Consider the following 16,249-nt stretch of genomic DNA (forward strand, 5'->3'; position numbering starts at 1 on the left):
TATCACCAGGCCATACTTTACGACAAGCGGTACTACCTTCTCAGTACTCGACGGTCTTCTTGATGGCATCGTAGACTCCTAGACAACGTTAGCATCCATTCGTCCTCCTTGTGTCCCTAAAGACCACAGATGACGGTGAACGTACGCGCAACGTCCGGAAGATTAAACTTCTCATACATCAACCCCACATGCGTGCTCCACCCCGCAACCCGCTGCACTGGCGCCTCGAGTCTCAAAAAGGCGCCCTCTTGGATCGTGGCCGCCACCTCGGCGCCAACGCCCGCGTTTACCATGCTCTCGTGCACCACGACCGCCCTCCCGGTCTTTTTGATACTATCTAGTACCGTCTTGCGATCCCATGGATACACCGTCCGCAGGTCGATCAGTTCGCACGAGATGTCGAGATCTTTCTCTGCGGCGCTGATGGCGGCTGAGCAGGTGTAGAGAGGGGTGCCGTAGCTGACGACCGTGACGTCGGACCCAGGCTTGAGGATCTCTGCCGCTGAGAGCGGGATCGTGTATGCATCGTTAGGTACGTGTTCAACGGCTGCTCGGTACAGGATCTTCGGCTCCATGAAGATGACCGGGTCCGGGCACTCGATAGCGGCGAGCAGCAGTCCCTTGGCCTGGAGAGGCGAGCGAGGCATCACGACTCGCAGCCCAGGCACGTGCGTGAACAGCGACTCCGGCGACTGCGAATGATACAGCGCCCCGTGTCCGACGCCCCCAGACGGCATCCTAACCACCAACCCTCCACACGCCATGCTCGTCAGCCCCTCCTTCCCATCCGCCCACACCCCGCTCCGAAACCGCATCTTGGCCGCCTCATTGACCAGCTGGTCAAACGCGGGATACACGTAGTCCGCGAACTGTATCTCGGCCACGGGTCTCATGCCCTCGGCCGCAGCGCCAATCGCAAACCCCACAATCCCCTGCTCGGAGAGCGGGGTGTTGAAGACGCGGTCCGAGCCGAACTGCGAGGAGAGGTTCATGCTGCAGCGGAAGACGCCGCCGAAGGCCACGTCCTCGCCGAAGAGGAGGACGCGCTCGTCGGTGCTGAGGGCGTGGGAGAGGGCGGCGTTGACGGCTTGGAAGAGGTTCAGGCGTGAGGTTTTGGAGGTGCTGCGGAGGGTGGAGGGGAGGTCGGGGTGCGAGAGGGCTTGCTTGGGCGTGTGGCATAGCAACGGGGTCGTGGCGAAGTCGAGGGGGACGTTCAGACGGGCGTTGGAGGGGGCGGTCGAGTAGGGCCGTATTCTGTTGTTGTTTGTGAGGGTGGGGGTGGTGCGGCCGAGGAGGGCGCGGAGGAAGGGTCGTGGAGGGGACGGCATGATCGATTGTGGCTGTTCACGAAGGCACCGCAGGCACGGAGGGAGTGGGCAGCGTGGGCTCTATATTCGCTCCATGGCTGTGTGGCCGTTTGGCTTGAGCCTTGCGCCGAGGACATGGTGTGTTGTGCCCGGCTACCCGCGGCTCTTCCCCACAAAGCGCGACGGGTCTTGGCGTCTGGCGGGGCGGAGGAGTTCCGTCGTGCTGTTTGAGAGCCTCCTGGATCTGATGCGAGCCGAGAGCCCATATGAGGTCTGTTTGTTGCTCATGTATTAGAAGTAGGTTGTGCATCACTACCTTATCTTGGTGCAAGTCTGGTGCAGTAGATCTGCGCTCCGCAATGGCGTAGTCAGGTGTGTCAGGTGGTTCAGTCGGTCTGTCAGAGCTGTCTCCTAGAGCTGTCTACCACAGCTGGCAGCCCATCTCCAGTCCATGTCAACTGGCTGCCACCCCTCCGCCTGTGCAGAGCAACCAATCTCTTCGTCGATGAACTGAGTCTTCGCGGAGCCCGTCCATCATCGCCGTTGCGGAATTGATGTTGCGCTCCTGTGGCGCTGTTGCAGCCGTTTGATGACGGCAAGTGCACGTCCTGCAAAAAGCTCGGTTCCTACGCAATTCTTAGCCGCTTGTGAGGCCCGGGAGCTCCTGGTCGAGACGCAGGAGTAATTACTCACCTTGGTGGACAAAACCATCACCAGCGTCGACTTCTCGCGCCGCCTCGCGCGTCCTGCCTTAACACGCACATCACCCTCTGTCAGTCGGAAAGGTGCCATGGCGCTGTTCCTCGCCGGCCCCGTCGCTCGCGGGATGCACTACGCTACGAGGAATGGCATCTCGCGGACGGCAAGACTTACTCTCCTTAACCTCCTGCTCGTGTTGGTAGCATACGCTCCCTCCATCCGCGCTCTACCGACACGCCGCTCGCCATTTGGGTACTCAATCACCGAGGATGGCGAGGGCAAGCCCGCCGACGATCCTCAATTGTGGGCATACTTGGGTACGGCTGTGGCTTTGGTGCTTCTTGGAGGCATTTTCGCAGGCCTTACCATCGCGTACGTCGATCAAGCATCCCCCAATCAGTGAGTCCTTGCTTACTCGCCCTGCAGATTGATGGGCCAGGACGAGCTCTACCTCCAGGTCATCGCAACGTCCGGAGAAGGCACCGAGAGAAAGAGCGCCAAGAGCGTGCTGCGACTGCTCAAGAAGGGCAAACATTGGGTTTTGGTTACGCTGCTGCTTAGCAATGTCATCACCAATGAGACGCTGCCAATCGTTCTCGACAGATCGCTGGGAGGCGGCTGGCCTGCCGTCCTCAGCAGTACCGTGCTCATCGGTCAGTGACCCGAACGTCCGGCTCATCAAGATAGATGCTAACATTTGCCAGTCATCTTCGGAGAGATCGTTCCTCAGTCAATCTGTGTTCGTTATGGACTTCCCATCGGCGCCTGGATGTCGCCAATGGTTCTTGCGCTCATGTGGATCATGGCTCCCGTCGCCTGGCCCACTGCGAAGCTACTCGACTATCTCCTAGGCGAAGACCACGGCACAACGTACAAGAAGGCCGGTCTGAAAACCTTGGTCACGCTTCACAAGACACTTGGTACGAGCCCAGACGAGCGGCTGAACCAGGATGAAGTCACTATCATCAGCGCAGTGCTGGACTTGAAAGACAAGCCGATCGGGGACATCATGACGCCGATGGGCGACGTTTTCACAATGTCCGCAGACACTGTCCTTGACGTAGATATGATGGACACCATCCTCTCTGCCGGATACTCAAGGATTCCGATATACCAACCAGACAACCCTCGCAACTTCATCGGCATGTTGTTAGTCAAGATGCTCATCACTTACGACCCAGAAGACGCTCTACGTGTGCGCGACTTCGCACTCGCGACTTTACCGGAAACTCGACCAGAAACAAGCTGCCTTGATATCGTCAACTTCTTCCAGGAAGGCAAATCTCACATGGTTCTTGTTTCCGATTTCCCAGGGGAGCCTTACGGCGCGCTTGGTGTCGTTACACTGGAGGATGTCATCGAAGAGCTCATCGGCGAGTATGTATCCTCCCTGCTTTCTCCTTCTTACATTAAGGCAGCTCCAGCCGAGGCGAGCAAGCATCATCGTGACTGTAGCGTTCTTGGACTCTCCCAGGGTCCAAAGATTCGTGTCTATCAAGCTCAACCCACCTACTCACATGCTACAGAGCTAACCTATACTGCAGGGAAATCATTGACGAGTCCGACGTCTTCGTCGACGTCCACAAAGCCATCCGCCGCATGCACCCCGCCCCCCGAACCCGCGTGCCCAAAGGCGAAATCATTCAGGATCCATCCACTGCCACAGAAGTACCACCGGAGGGAGGCGAGCAATCTGGCACGCCTGCCCGTCGCGCGAGTCAAGACGCCAATGGCAGCCGCAAACAGTCCACGCCCGAGTTTTCCTCTTCGCCCAAACCGACAGCGTTCATGCTTCGAAGGAGGAGCAGCGGCACTGACAGAAGCCTCAAGCCGCAGGCCGTGAGAAGCAACACCGATGAACTCAGGCAGCATTTTAAGCACCTTGGTCCCTCGAACGTCGCCAGCCGCCCGAAAGCAACAAGGATCTCGACGGTGAGGATCAAACCCGGACAGGGCGTACCCTCCACGATACCCGAAAGCTCAGACGCAAAGACCAACGGCCAGAAGCCGCGGCAGAACTCCGAGCCCGCACTGAAAGGCAGTCCGAGCGACACATTAGTGACACCAGGCAAGGAGGCGAGCGATGGTGTTCAGGCCGTCGCCGTCGGCTACGGCACCATGGGCCGCTCATCTCCAGTAGCAGGCAGGTCGGAGGCCTCGCCTTCCAAGTCCGCTGCCAAGGGACAGACCGAGATGCAAGCTCCCAACGGCGCCAACGAGTCTCCCAACCCCCAGGGCCAGGACGGCATAGACGACAGCCCTGTGTCCCCTCACCCACAGCCGGAGAAAATCGTCCTCGGCATCGACGGCCGTCCGCAGACCGCGCGGCAGGAAACCGACGGCAGCGAGGACACGGTCGGAAGCCTCAACTCGGACGCGCCGGAACAGGGCCTCAAGAAGCGCAAGACGAACGTGAGAAGCGGAAGCATCACGGCAAATATCACGGATGTGGGAGGTGTGAAGAAGATGATTCTCGAGACCAACTCGAGCTCGGACACGGAGAACGCGCAGCTGCTGGGCGGGAGTGAGGGCAGTGATGGGAAGGAGAATACGGATGGGCAGGCGGAGGATAAGAAGGGGAAGAAGAAGAGGAAGAAGAGGGCGGGGAAGAAGAAGAGGGGGGAGGAAGGAACGGCGAGTGAAAGTGCGCCCTTGTTGGAGACGGGGAGCACGAGCCATGGCTGAGCGTGCGTGTGCGTTGTCGAAGCATGGTTGGTGGTGGTGCGGAAGAGCTAGGATAGTGCGGGAGTCGCCCAAGAATCGTTGTACGAACACTCGCTCACAGACCGCACGCCGGGTACTCTTGGGACTGTCCATCACGAAGCGAAGGAAAGAAGTCCACTATCCAAAGGACGATAATGCTAGTCTCTTCCATTATTTGCGCATGGCTTGCGGGGTGAAGACTCGATCGGTTTGGGTTCTTGTCGTGTAGTATATCTTTCTCTTCGTCCTAGTCCGCTGTACTGTGTCGTAGCTACTATGAAGGCTCGCAAAAAGGGCAAATTCTCAAATGTATGTGTACGGATACGTACTGCTCGGAACCTCCGCTGATCCCGATCCATGCCGCGTGCTCTAAGCAACAGCGATGCTAATCTTTTTGAGCTGGGCGGTAACTTGCACCGAACCTACCTAAACAACCGGCACCACTAAGACCCCAGAAGCGGATACGCGCTCGGGAAGAAATGGAACAACAGCCCTCTGAACAGGTAGTACGGCGCCCACCACTCAACCCTCACATCTTCCGCCGTCGGCACCACACTAACATCCCTCCCATCCCACCCCTCGCCCTCTGCATCCGCAATCTCAACCATCCCCGCCGCGAGATCTAGGAAACTGAGAAACGTCACCTGCCGCTCCGTGCTCAGCTCATGGCCCTTCTGCGCATCGTGCACCAGGCCCCCTGGCTTTACGAACGTGGTCGAGATCCAGGAACTCTGGGAGCGCAGGTAGGTCTCCGCTTTGGCTAGGTCCGCGTATACGTGCGAGGCGCACGCAAGGAGCAGCCAGTGCACGACGCGTGGGAGGGAGCGGCTCAGATGCGCGGAGAGAGAGGCTGAGCTCAGGACGACAAGGCGCGGCAGTTTTGCATTGGGCTCGTCCCTGCGGAGCTTCTCCAGCGCAGCGACAACGACGCGAGCGGTGTCTTGGGCGATTGTGCAGGCGGGCTTGTTGTCGGAGAGCGCGACGGCTAGGAAGACGGCGCGGGTGCCGGAGATGCACGAGCTGATTAGGGACACGTCTTCGAGGGCGCCTTCGTAGATCTTGATTCTCTCGTTGGTGCTGCTTGAGGGGTGCAGACGTAGGAGTTTGGACTTGGAGCGGCAGTACGCGTGGATTGAGTTGGAGGGGGATTGGGAGAGGATTGTTAGCAGGCTGAGGCCGGTGTTGCCGGTCGCGCCTAGCACTGCGTAGGAAGGCATATGGCGTAGGGGGAGTTGGGTTAGATGGATTAGACTGATTGCCCTAGACTTTCTTTCTGCGAGATTAAGTAGTTTGATGTAGGAAAGACTCGACTTCGAGGACACGTGAAAGCCAGAGTGACGTGAATAATTAGACTCCGAGGATTGAGTAGAAACTCCTTGCCTGCTATGCTCGCTGTTACTCTGGAGAGCGAGAGCGGTTGACAATGCACAGTTGGATGCGCGAATACGACATTATGCAGGTCAGGCTTGCAAGCTGTCCCAGGGGCACACACCTCGCGGCACCCGAGAAAAGTTCCGGGCACCCAGAAATTGAGACTTGGCACCACCCAGAGCTTACCTTGGCAAAGCTAAGCCCACCCATAAGATGTATATGCATCGCTTATGCAACTCCTAAGCGTTACTTATATAACTTCTAAGTATATATTACTATGATTCTATACCGTTTAGGGTTATAGTTAGTCGGGATAGGTCCCTATACTCTTCCTAAACGGCTAGCCATGGAAGCGCTTCTGTAGTGAGGTAGCGCTTGGATAGATAGGCAGTTTCTGTGATCTCAAAGCCGGTGCTGCTACTCTTGCTAGTACCAATCTTTCCATCTCGCACGCTCCCTTATTTGTTACTGTGCATCTCCAAATTCGTCATCTACGCCCACGACTGCATGCTAGTAATTGAATCGGCTTTTGTTTTAATATGTCTACACTAACAACCATGGGCGCACTGAAGGCTGCTCAAGATTTGTCAGCTACCTTCCTTCAACCCCTCTCATCCGCCTTCCAATCGGGTCAGCTTCACGCAGTCGCGTCACTCCTCTTCGAAGCTTAGTTGTAGTTATCAGAAGTTTTGAGGCTTCCCGTTACCTGTACAATGTCGGCGATGCAATGGTCGTTAGATTGATACATCATGATACTGTTTCAGCCTTAGTCTGTTGCATGTCAACCTTCTGCACAGTGCCAAATTTCAGGAGCGGCGAATCCGCCATCTTCGCCCAGTCGTGGACCATCAAGGTATTCTGAGCCGAACCCTCCACGGCTGCTTTCCCTCTCTGCCAAATCTCCTTCTCGTATTCCAGAACTGCCGCTGCCAATGCTTCTTGGGTCTTTTCCGGCATGGCTCTCAACTGCTGCAGTAAAGTAGCGGCATCATGGATGGCGTTGTTAAGGCCTTGGCCACGGTCTTTTGTACAGTATATCGTCAGTCCGCTATCATCTTCGAGAAAGTAAGAGCTCTGCGTACGAAAGGTCATCGGATGCGCCGCGTCTCCCGCTAGTGTCACTCTCCCGCCAAGATTGTCCCAAGGCTGAGTCGGCCAGTACGACAAGCGATTGTGCCACGCTGGAGTCTGGTCAGGGATCGCTTGTATGATTGTTCTGTAGGGATCTGCGAATTCTTTTGCGCGCCTTTTCATATCCTCGATGATGGCGCTGCCGGAGAGGGTGGTCGGCTCTTGCTGCATCCAGGTTTGGATAAGCATCCAGTCCCAGTCCGCGATGTCGGGTTTATCATAGCTGTCCAGTACTGTCGTACGTTAGTATTGAGGCCTGAGGTTTGCGAGCAGCCCACGTCCGCCATGTCGGTTAGAAACAACTGAATGACGAGCACCTGCAACACTTGAGATTGCTTGCTCGATGCCCAAGGGAAAGACGAGGTCCACAGCAGATCTCGCATGACGGCTTGAAGTTGCACAGATTCATAAAGAGGAGCGCCTCTCAGGGCGTCAAACTCTTTGCATTTTGCCAGCGGGCCACGACGACCCGTGCTCCAGCCTCAAGCCATGCGAAGTGGTGCTGATTCAGGGCGGAGATGAAGACTGACCTGAAGCCCAGGAAAACTGGCCATTCGGATGGAACCAGCAGTTGGCTCTGGGATCAATCTTCGCCATCGCCGATGCCGCTGCTGCAGGGCGTGCGATGGTCACGCTGGCGACGACTGGTGACTGGATGAGCGCGGCCTTTTCTGGACCGAGCAGGAACTCTCGTGTGAGTGAATGGGCTCCTTCGGCTCCTATCAGGAGGGTAGCGGTGTGCGTGGTACCGTCTTCGAATGTAGCGGTTACTGCGTCTTTGGAAGTTGAGATGCTTGATATGCATTTGCCGTACTGTAAGATTGTCAGCTTCTCCTTGTTTGCGGAAAAAGCAAAAGAACGTTCCCGTATATTCAATCCTCGAGAGATCAGTCTGGTGAACTTCTTCTTGCCCAATCGAAGGCTATACGGCGCAGGTATTTCTTTCATCTTGTCACCCCTCTCTCCATGGAAGACTGGGATGGTATCTTTGGCGTTCGGGATATAGTTGTCGACTTGCGCTGTCAACAGCAAATTGTTGATCTCTTCTGGTAGGCATTGTTCGAGTGGCGACTTCGATACAGTCAGTCGAGTATTATCCCCAGGTACAATGAACAAGGACAACGCACTTGCGCCCAATATATGGCGAAGTTCCAATCACGTGGTCGTGCATCAATGGAGCTGGCTTGCTCGAAGACGGTACACGATATACCGGCCTGGACCATGAGCTTGAGATCTGTCTGGCAGCAGCACCGGGCGCACCTTTTTAAGCACATGCGCGATCAGCAAACCTGCGCAGCCTGTGCCAGTCATCAGCATATTAGACCGAATTTTATGCATGAACCGGTATAGTACCGCCGCCGATCACCATCACGCGAATCTTTGCGTCGAGTTGAATCATCTTTCTTCGCTCGCTGGAATGGAAAACTTCGATTCGATGAGACCCTTATTCAACGGAAGCGTTGGAGTTTATCTGCTACCAAGCTCTACTCGCACGTGTGGTCCCACCGCACCTGCATTAAACCATGCATCGGGATCACCGGGAGCGCTCCCGATGCGAGATGCATCCGCACTCCTCCCATCATTTGCGACTATTGCAGTATGAACATGTACTGGTACGATGTGAGACCCGAGGACTGATCTTTCATAGAAAGGAACCTCATTGCCTGACTCAGTCTGCATGAGGAAGACGTTCGGATAGCTTAGAAGGGTGAGGAGCAGAAAGAAAGAAGAACAACGTGAAGAGCGAAGGAACAAGCTAAGAGAAGCGGGGCTTGAGGCGCAAGTATGTACACCATGGGGCCAGTTTGTCTCCGCGCAGATTGTGATCAGCATTAGCGTGTCAAGCAGATACCCTGAGGAAAGCCCATCGTTGGATTGTCTCCAATCATGTTGACAGGGAACGATTTCCCTCCTGACCAGAATTCATGCACTCAAGTTTATGAGTAAGTCCCTAGCCAGACCAATCCAATGATATCCGTTGAGAAGATTCCACGGCTGGTGCGGCCCGCATCGAAGGCAGCATGGAGCGGAACGAGCCGCGCGAGCCATGAAGCCTTCACGGACATGCCGCCACACCATCGGTTTGGATACAACAGGTCGAGGTTGCATCCCGAGTGTTCCTCTTGTAGTGCAGATTCTAAGCTTTTCGCCGCATATAACCTAGGTGCTGTTCGAGTAGGTGTTATTGTTGCGTGTGTTTGTTACTCGGGCGAGGTTCAGGAGGAACAAGGTTCTTCCCGTCCCTTCGAGATCACCACTCGCCTCATGAACAAACCAATTGAGTCCACCGCTTCCAGACTACCATGAGCAGGCTGTAATAACGTATCCGTTTTCTTGAAACTCTTCTTTTGTTAACCGTCGATATCTTCGGAACTTACACAGCTTTGACCGAAAACATGAGGGATGCAGAGTCAGAGGCGGAGCTGCTTAGCTTGCAGGCCTTCTGCATGGCGTCCGTAAGCCAATTGGCCAACCCAGAGCTCTCTATGCACGTCTTACAAAGCTCAGCCTCGTCCCTCACAAGGCTCAACACCTCTTGTGTTATCTTTATGGGCCTCTCATTAATAGCAGTAGATTGTCTGCTCTGTGCCGCTTCAATTGCTCGAGTATAGTCTTCTGATCATGTAAAACCACCGACGCCGATTAACAGCCCAGTGAGTCGCATTTCGAACGGTAGAGGACGCTAATCGCACCTCGTGTCACGGCGTGCAGCAGAGCGAGGACGCCTTGTTGCCTCGCGCAATTGTATACTGGTTGGAGCTCGCAGCCGTGGCCAGTCACCAGCCAGCCTGTCGTACCTACATAAGCTTCAATGGAGCCTCTGTCAATCATTGGAGGCATAAGCGCAACGGGCGCCATCGTTGCCGCGATCACGAAGACGATCAAGAATCTATCCGATGCGAAAGGCAGATTCGACGGCGCAGACATCACAATCAGGCTGCTCATCAATGAGCTCCTTACCGTCAAAACTTCTTTGGTGCAGATACAAGATTGGGCGCAATACAATCTTGCCGACTCTCCCACCCATCGTGAGCTTCTCGAGGCGTTCAAGAACTCGATCGATGGAGTCAAGGTCGCCATGGACTTTATAGCTGAAGAGGTTGCTGGACTCGTTACAAACAACCCGTTCTGGAGGAATACAAAGTATACTTGGAATGAGGCAGGCATGAAGGATCACGCAGAGCGGTTGCGGTCGCAGTACGCTGCGCTGCAGCTCCTGATCCAGGCGACGCGCTGGTAAGTATTGCGCCGCTTATACGGTATGCCTCTGACCACTGCCAGCCACACCGACATGCAGCAAACTACCCTACTGCGTCAACCGGAGAGCCGACAGATAATCAAAAAGGTCTTAGACGACGCGACGACGCTCCGTGCCACTAGAAGAGGCTCTGAAGCTGGTGCTGCGACTATCATTAGCCATCCCGAATCGACCATTGGTAGCACAATTTTTGACATCGATGCGGAGATAGTCAAGACCGGGCCATATCTGAACGCCATGGCACACAACCAGTCGAGGAGCAAAGAGACCGTCCACAGGTCCGTCTCGGACTCGACGAATCCCTTCCGGCAAGGGGCCCCGACTATTGTTACCGAATCCGAGTCAACCCACGATAGCGGCTTTTTCGATGCCGATGCCAATACTGTCAATCCAGTTGCGTATCGTGAAGCTATAGCGCAAGCTAGTAGCAGGTTGCCGGTGAAACCAGCTCATCGATCGGCTTCTGACAGTCCAAGGTATACCCCTCGAGATTATCCGCAATTAGAGCGACGATCGAACCAAGCGCTATCGGGCTCAGCGGAGCAGGATGAGCACGGCGATCTGCTGTCACCGATGGAGCGCTTCAAGACCGAGCCCTGGCAGAAACCACGGCCCTACAGCTCAATTCACTTCGATGACCAAGCTAGTGAACTCCGACCGATACATCACAAGACTTCCGCTTCGTGTTCCGCCATCCCACAGCAGTCTTCACTTGCCGGTCAGGGCAAATCGGCAGACGTCAAAAAATCGGCTTGGGGAACCATTCGTAAGTACGCGAGCAAAGCCCGACTTGCACCGCCAGCGCCGGAGCAGTTGTCGCCGAACGCACCCGGATCAGTCAGCCCGCCTCTGGATTCTCTACGCGTGAAACGCCGCCATGAGCGCAATGTCCACACGAGCATTGATTTTGGTTCCGCTGAAGGCCTCAGGGCCCCGGCACTTGTGCGGGCTGCGCAGTCAGGGTCACGCGTAGAAATAGAGCGGCTTCTAGAGCAACGAGTCGATATTGAAGAACGTCACGAAGGATCTGGCAGAACAGCGCTTGCTGTAGCATCCCACTGTGGCAACGACGGTGTTGTGGCCTTACTACTGCGCCACGGTGCGAAAACGGATGTCATGGACAAATCCCGCATGACTCCGTTACATCTTGCAGCATCTCGGGGTCACTACCGGGTTGTACAGGAATTGCTTGAAGACCACGCCGATGTAGATGCTCGTGGACCGGACGGCAAGGCCCCATTGCGACTTGCGTGCGACCTCGGTCACTCGGAGGTAGCCGAGCTGCTGCTGTCATACCGTGCAAAAGTCAATGCTCGGGACCGTCATAATCTGACCGCTTTGCACGCTGCCGCAAAGATCGGTGACGAGCCTACGATTAAGCTCCTTCTCAAGTCAAGAGCGGACATCGAGGCCAAGGATGCGGAACTCATGACAGCACTACATTATGCTGCCGAAGGCGATCACGATGCCGCCATTGAGACTTTGCTCGCTGGGAAAGCTGATATCGAGGCTTCAGGAAAGGCTGCCATGACCCCGTTATCCTGCGCCTGCGCTGCCGGTGCTTCTCAGACTACTGCTCTTCTTCTCGTCAAGAGAGCCAACATCAAACATCAGGCAGACGGAGACATGACTCCGCTCCACTGGGCAAGCTACAATGGCCATGAGGGAGTCGCGGACCTCCTCCTACAGCAGAAGCGGGCCACACCGGTCGATGCGCGAACCAGCGACGGAAGGACGGCCCTTCACCTGGCAGTCATGACCAAAAACTTCCCGGCGGCTGAGCTGCTGCTTCGCAAAGGCGCTTCGGTCGAAGCTCAATGCCATAAGGGCCTGCGCCCGATCCACTACGCCTGTAACCAGCGCGACCCCACCATCCTTGCGCTGTTACTCAGCTTTAGCGCGCAAGTAGAGGCTGCCGTAACCCGTCACGGCTATCGACCACTCCACCTCGCAGCAATGTCCGGGTCGGACGAGCTCATCAGCATGCTCCTGCAGCGAGGCGCCATCGTTGAAGCGCGCGACGCATCAGGCGACCGAGCTCTGTGCCATGCAGCGAGCCACGGCAACGCGAACATCGTGCGGATGCTGCTGGACAAAGGCGCCGCCGTGCACTCCCGTTCTCCTAAGCAAGGCTCGCGCGAAGACTCGCCGCTCTGCCGCGCAACCAAGGCCGGCCACCTAGCCGTCGTCCTCGAGCTCATCGAGCGTGGCGCCTCTATCCAGCAGCGCGACGAGGCGAACTGGCAGCCCCTGCGCTACGCCGCCCATCACGGCCATCCTGACATCGTTGAGATCTTGCTCAGGATGGGCGCGTCAGTTCTGGCTATGGATGTCCCCATCACGCAGAGGGACCAGACAGTCGCTGGGCAGATCGGCTTCGCGGCGAGCGTGGATGGGAAGCGGCGGACTGCTGTTGCTAGATTGCTGGATAAGGCCGAGGCGGAGGAGAGGAGGCGGATCAAGCCCCATAGGATGGCGGTAGACGATGCGTTCTTGACCCTGCCGGCGAATGTCGCGAGGGAGCCGGCAGCGGTGCGGATCTATGAGATGGGCTGAATCGCTTGGGATCTTGCTGTCATGATTTTCGCGTCTATGCTGGCGGATTGCCGCAGTGTATCGCGCTGTTGGGCCGGACGGAAAAGGAGTGGAGTTGCAGCGCGCCAGCGCACCTGCAGTGCCAGAGACTATCCGTCAAATGGCCAGGGCGGATGGCTGTATTCAAAGATACCCCATGATCTCATTCAGTTTCCTGCCAAGTTGTAAATGTGCAAAGCACAAGCCCAATCAACAAGCCTCCATCCTGTACTTGCTTCGTTATCTTCATTGACCATCTGGGCGGATCGAGGTGCTCTGCCTTCTAGGGTTACCAAACACAAGTAACTTTATCAAGGGCGTGATTTCGTGAGCTCTGCTGTTTCTCCGATCAGTCTATGTATCAGTCTTCAGTCATGAAGCTTCTGGTGTAGCTTGGAAGGGTTGCTGTGTGCACCCTAGTATCTGCATGGTTGTCATGCAAGCTTGGACAGTCCCTGTCGGCAAATGCAGCTATGTCCCGCATTCACACTCAAATGACAAGACAGATTAAACGCAAGAGCGGAATAACAAGAGCGGATCAAGCTCGCTTTTGTGAATCATGATTACTACAGAGAAAAACAACTCGACCAGCAGACTCGCAAGTGTAGAGTTAGAGATGCCGCCAAGCGTCAACCGAAGGGGTGGAATTGGGTAAGAGATTCTTGAATACCATAGGTAATATCTCCCTACAACGGGTCCGTTGTATCGATGTCGAAGCCACAAGTGCATGAACCCCTCTGTAGTCAGCGTCTTGTGGCAAACCGCTCCAAGCACTGCAGTACGAGAACATGTACCAATTTTCCCACTGACCATATCTCCACAGCCAGTCAAGCCATTCTCGATGCCTGAACACTGACAGCAGGATCAGCCGCCGCAAGGTCCGACTAAGAAACGTGTAGAATCCTGGGGCCATGGGGAGATCCTCTCCGCGCATGTGTTCAACGTCATCCCATATGAGAGTGCCTATGACCGCTCTTCTCAACCGTGTAAAGAGCTCCTGCGGGAGGAGCGGATGTCGAGGATAAGTCATAAGCACCATCTCGACGACTTGCATCATGACACCGGTTTCCTCATAAGTCGCGGCGTTGTGATGCATCTCGCGTTTGTGAAACTCCTGGGCCACCAGTACGAGGGCCCGCAAGTCCCACATCGTTCGGTCGGCGTCTATCTGCACGCCCCCTCGGCTGGCGACTACCGCATCCCAAATCGTGTCAAGCCTCCGATGGACGAACTCATAACGTCCCAAGGAATTAAAGGGCAGAAAAAAGCTGTGGTCCGGGAACTGCAGCGGCTGTCTATCCATGGGGCAGAACCTGTTCGCACGATGCTGCACGTGATTCAGCAGGCAGTTGTGGCCGACGACGTGTTCGGATCCGCAAGGTACGATTACAGGCAACTCCTCCCCGTACTCTTCGAGGCAGATGGGACATTCGCGATCGTGCTTGTCGGTCCCAAGAGAGGCGATGTCCACGAAGGTCAAGGAGCCGGCGAAGAGTTCTACCGGCGTCATATCCTCGTACCATCGGATGATAACGGGCTCCCCCAACGCCCATTGTGGGTGTGTTCTGAGCTGAAGCTCAACTTCAAGCCAAGCGCGAGCTGTGCTTCTCCATACAAGGGCTTCAAGATCGCGCCACCAGACGAGACTAGGATCTTGGCCATCTTGCGAAATGGACTGAGTAATAGAGCCGACGGTCTCCCGGCGTGGTATTTGGTACCATGCACCCATCGTGAAGCGATAATCTTGTTCCTCCACAACCGATCCAATCCAGAAAACCGTGGATCGATGCACAATGCGCTCTTCACGGCCATCGAGGGCGAAGTTGCACAGACTCAATACTGTCTTGCCGCGGTACCGACTTACGCGGTTCATGGAGTCCACAAGGGACTCTCTGACCAGCTCGGCTGCACTGTAAGGCTGGGGCGCGGCCATGGCGAACTCGTCATCCACTGGCGTGATAGCGTAGAGTCGTGTCTCCCCGGGGCTCCCGTTCGGAAGCGGTTCCTCGCAATTTCTGTAAGGGCGCAGGCGCGTCCTAGCTTCCAGTGGAGGGCGAAGGCGGAACACTGCACGTTCAGGCAGAAGATCAATGGCGGGGTACCTGTAAGTGGTGAGATGGTGGCGCCTGCGTCTGCTCCCACCAGAGCGGAAGAGGTGCGGCCTATCGTGGTTGAAGCCTTGTGGACCGTATCGTTGCGTCGGCGGCTCCGGGACGCTGCTGTTCGTGGACTCCATAGCTGTTACAGAAAAGTTGCTGAAAATGATGCTATGAGAAGTAAGTATTGCACAGAAGCAAGAGAATGCCACATCGCTCATGCATGAGGTGCATCTGCAGCAACAACGTTGTTGACTTGATTCGAAAATCCACAGGCAGGAGACAGCACTTACTGCATCCGAAAGGAGCTAAAGATGTGGCGGACATATTGGGGCAAGAGCCACTCAAAATTGAGGTTGCCGCATTGAAGTCTTCTGTAGCCCTGAAATTGAACAGCCAAAAAGGACAAACAATAGATCAGAAACACTCTACGTGATTGATTCATCATATATGCAGAATGATGGACGTCTTTTACTCTCTATCGCATGAGATTGGCCTAGCTGCCCTACTATTGACAACATTATGAGTCCAGTTTGATCGTGAATATCGTGTTGAATAAGGCGAATCAAAGATGCGGTAACGGACACTTCGGATTGCCCTTGGAGGCAGGCTCGTGGCAATGGCCCAACACAGAAGGCGTTGTTGTCTGGCACCACTCTGCACTGAGGGAGGACCATAATGCAGAGACGATCGTAGTGTGAGGCTTGATGAGATACTCGAGCCAAATTGCGAAATGCATATATAAACGATCAACAAGTGTTGATGCGTTCTCCTGTCTCGCATGTTCGTCATGGACAGACCTTCCCGAATCGGATTCTAGTGGACCGACGCTGGAATTGAATGGTGCCATCAAAGCTTCTCGTCGAACTTTCGGCATGCGCCTCAACATCGTAGTACGTGCTGGGTCTGCTATTGCATAACATGGTTCGTATGTCGAGCAGGTGCGGAGGCAAGCCGTGGCTCAGCGTTGCGGATGCTTTCCACTGTTGACCGCACGGAACAGCTGAAAAATACATAGGACTTCGGGAAGTTGCACTCTGTTTGATCCAGCGCTTGCCAACGTGCATGGTGAGGTTGGTGCGGTCGAGACGGAATGGAACAAAATGTAA

The 16,249-nt window shown here is 55.5% G+C and overlaps 5 protein-coding genes across 5 annotated transcripts; 2 read left to right on the top strand and 3 right to left on the bottom strand.

Moving 5' to 3' along the window:
- Positions 1 to 40: 40 nt before the first annotated feature.
- W97_07885 (2-oxoisovalerate dehydrogenase E1 component, beta subunit) lies at positions 41 to 1,328 on the bottom strand (the record flags this gene model as incomplete). The annotated part of the gene is made up of 2 exons (XM_007785754.1): positions 41 to 78; positions 146 to 1,328. The coding sequence occupies 2 exons, from the start codon at positions 1,326 to 1,328 to the stop codon at positions 41 to 43; spliced, it is 1,221 nt and encodes a 406-aa protein (XP_007783944.1).
- A 769-nt stretch (positions 1,329 to 2,097) lies between these two features.
- W97_07886 (uncharacterized protein) lies at positions 2,098 to 4,691 on the top strand (the record flags this gene model as incomplete). The annotated part of the gene is made up of 4 exons (XM_007785755.1): positions 2,098 to 2,378; positions 2,433 to 2,659; positions 2,711 to 3,383; positions 3,551 to 4,691. The coding sequence occupies 4 exons, from the start codon at positions 2,098 to 2,100 to the stop codon at positions 4,689 to 4,691; spliced, it is 2,322 nt and encodes a 773-aa protein (XP_007783945.1).
- Positions 4,692 to 5,152: 461 nt separating this feature from the next.
- W97_07887 (uncharacterized protein) lies at positions 5,153 to 5,926 on the bottom strand (the record flags this gene model as incomplete). Its single annotated transcript, XM_007785756.1, has 1 exon — positions 5,153 to 5,926. One exon carries the CDS (start codon positions 5,924 to 5,926, stop codon positions 5,153 to 5,155), a length of 774 nt encoding a protein of 257 aa, XP_007783946.1.
- Positions 5,927 to 6,827: 901 nt separating this feature from the next.
- W97_07888 (uncharacterized protein) lies at positions 6,828 to 8,434 on the bottom strand (the record flags this gene model as incomplete). The annotated part of the gene is made up of 3 exons (XM_007785757.1): positions 6,828 to 7,444; positions 7,742 to 8,282; positions 8,339 to 8,434. The coding sequence occupies 3 exons, from the start codon at positions 8,432 to 8,434 to the stop codon at positions 6,828 to 6,830; spliced, it is 1,254 nt and encodes a 417-aa protein (XP_007783947.1).
- Positions 8,435 to 10,023: 1,589 nt separating this feature from the next.
- W97_07889 (uncharacterized protein) lies at positions 10,024 to 13,026 on the top strand (the record flags this gene model as incomplete). Its single annotated transcript, XM_007785758.1, has 2 exons — positions 10,024 to 10,448; positions 10,494 to 13,026. The coding sequence occupies 2 exons, from the start codon at positions 10,024 to 10,026 to the stop codon at positions 13,024 to 13,026; spliced, it is 2,958 nt and encodes a 985-aa protein (XP_007783948.1).
- Between the last annotated feature and the right edge of the window lie 3,223 nt (positions 13,027 to 16,249).

The sequence above is a fragment of the Coniosporium apollinis genome (genome assembly GCF_000281105.1).
Source record: "Coniosporium apollinis CBS 100218 chromosome Unknown supercont1.46, whole genome shotgun sequence".
Lineage (NCBI taxonomy): Eukaryota > Fungi > Ascomycota > Dothideomycetes > Coniosporium > Coniosporium apollinis.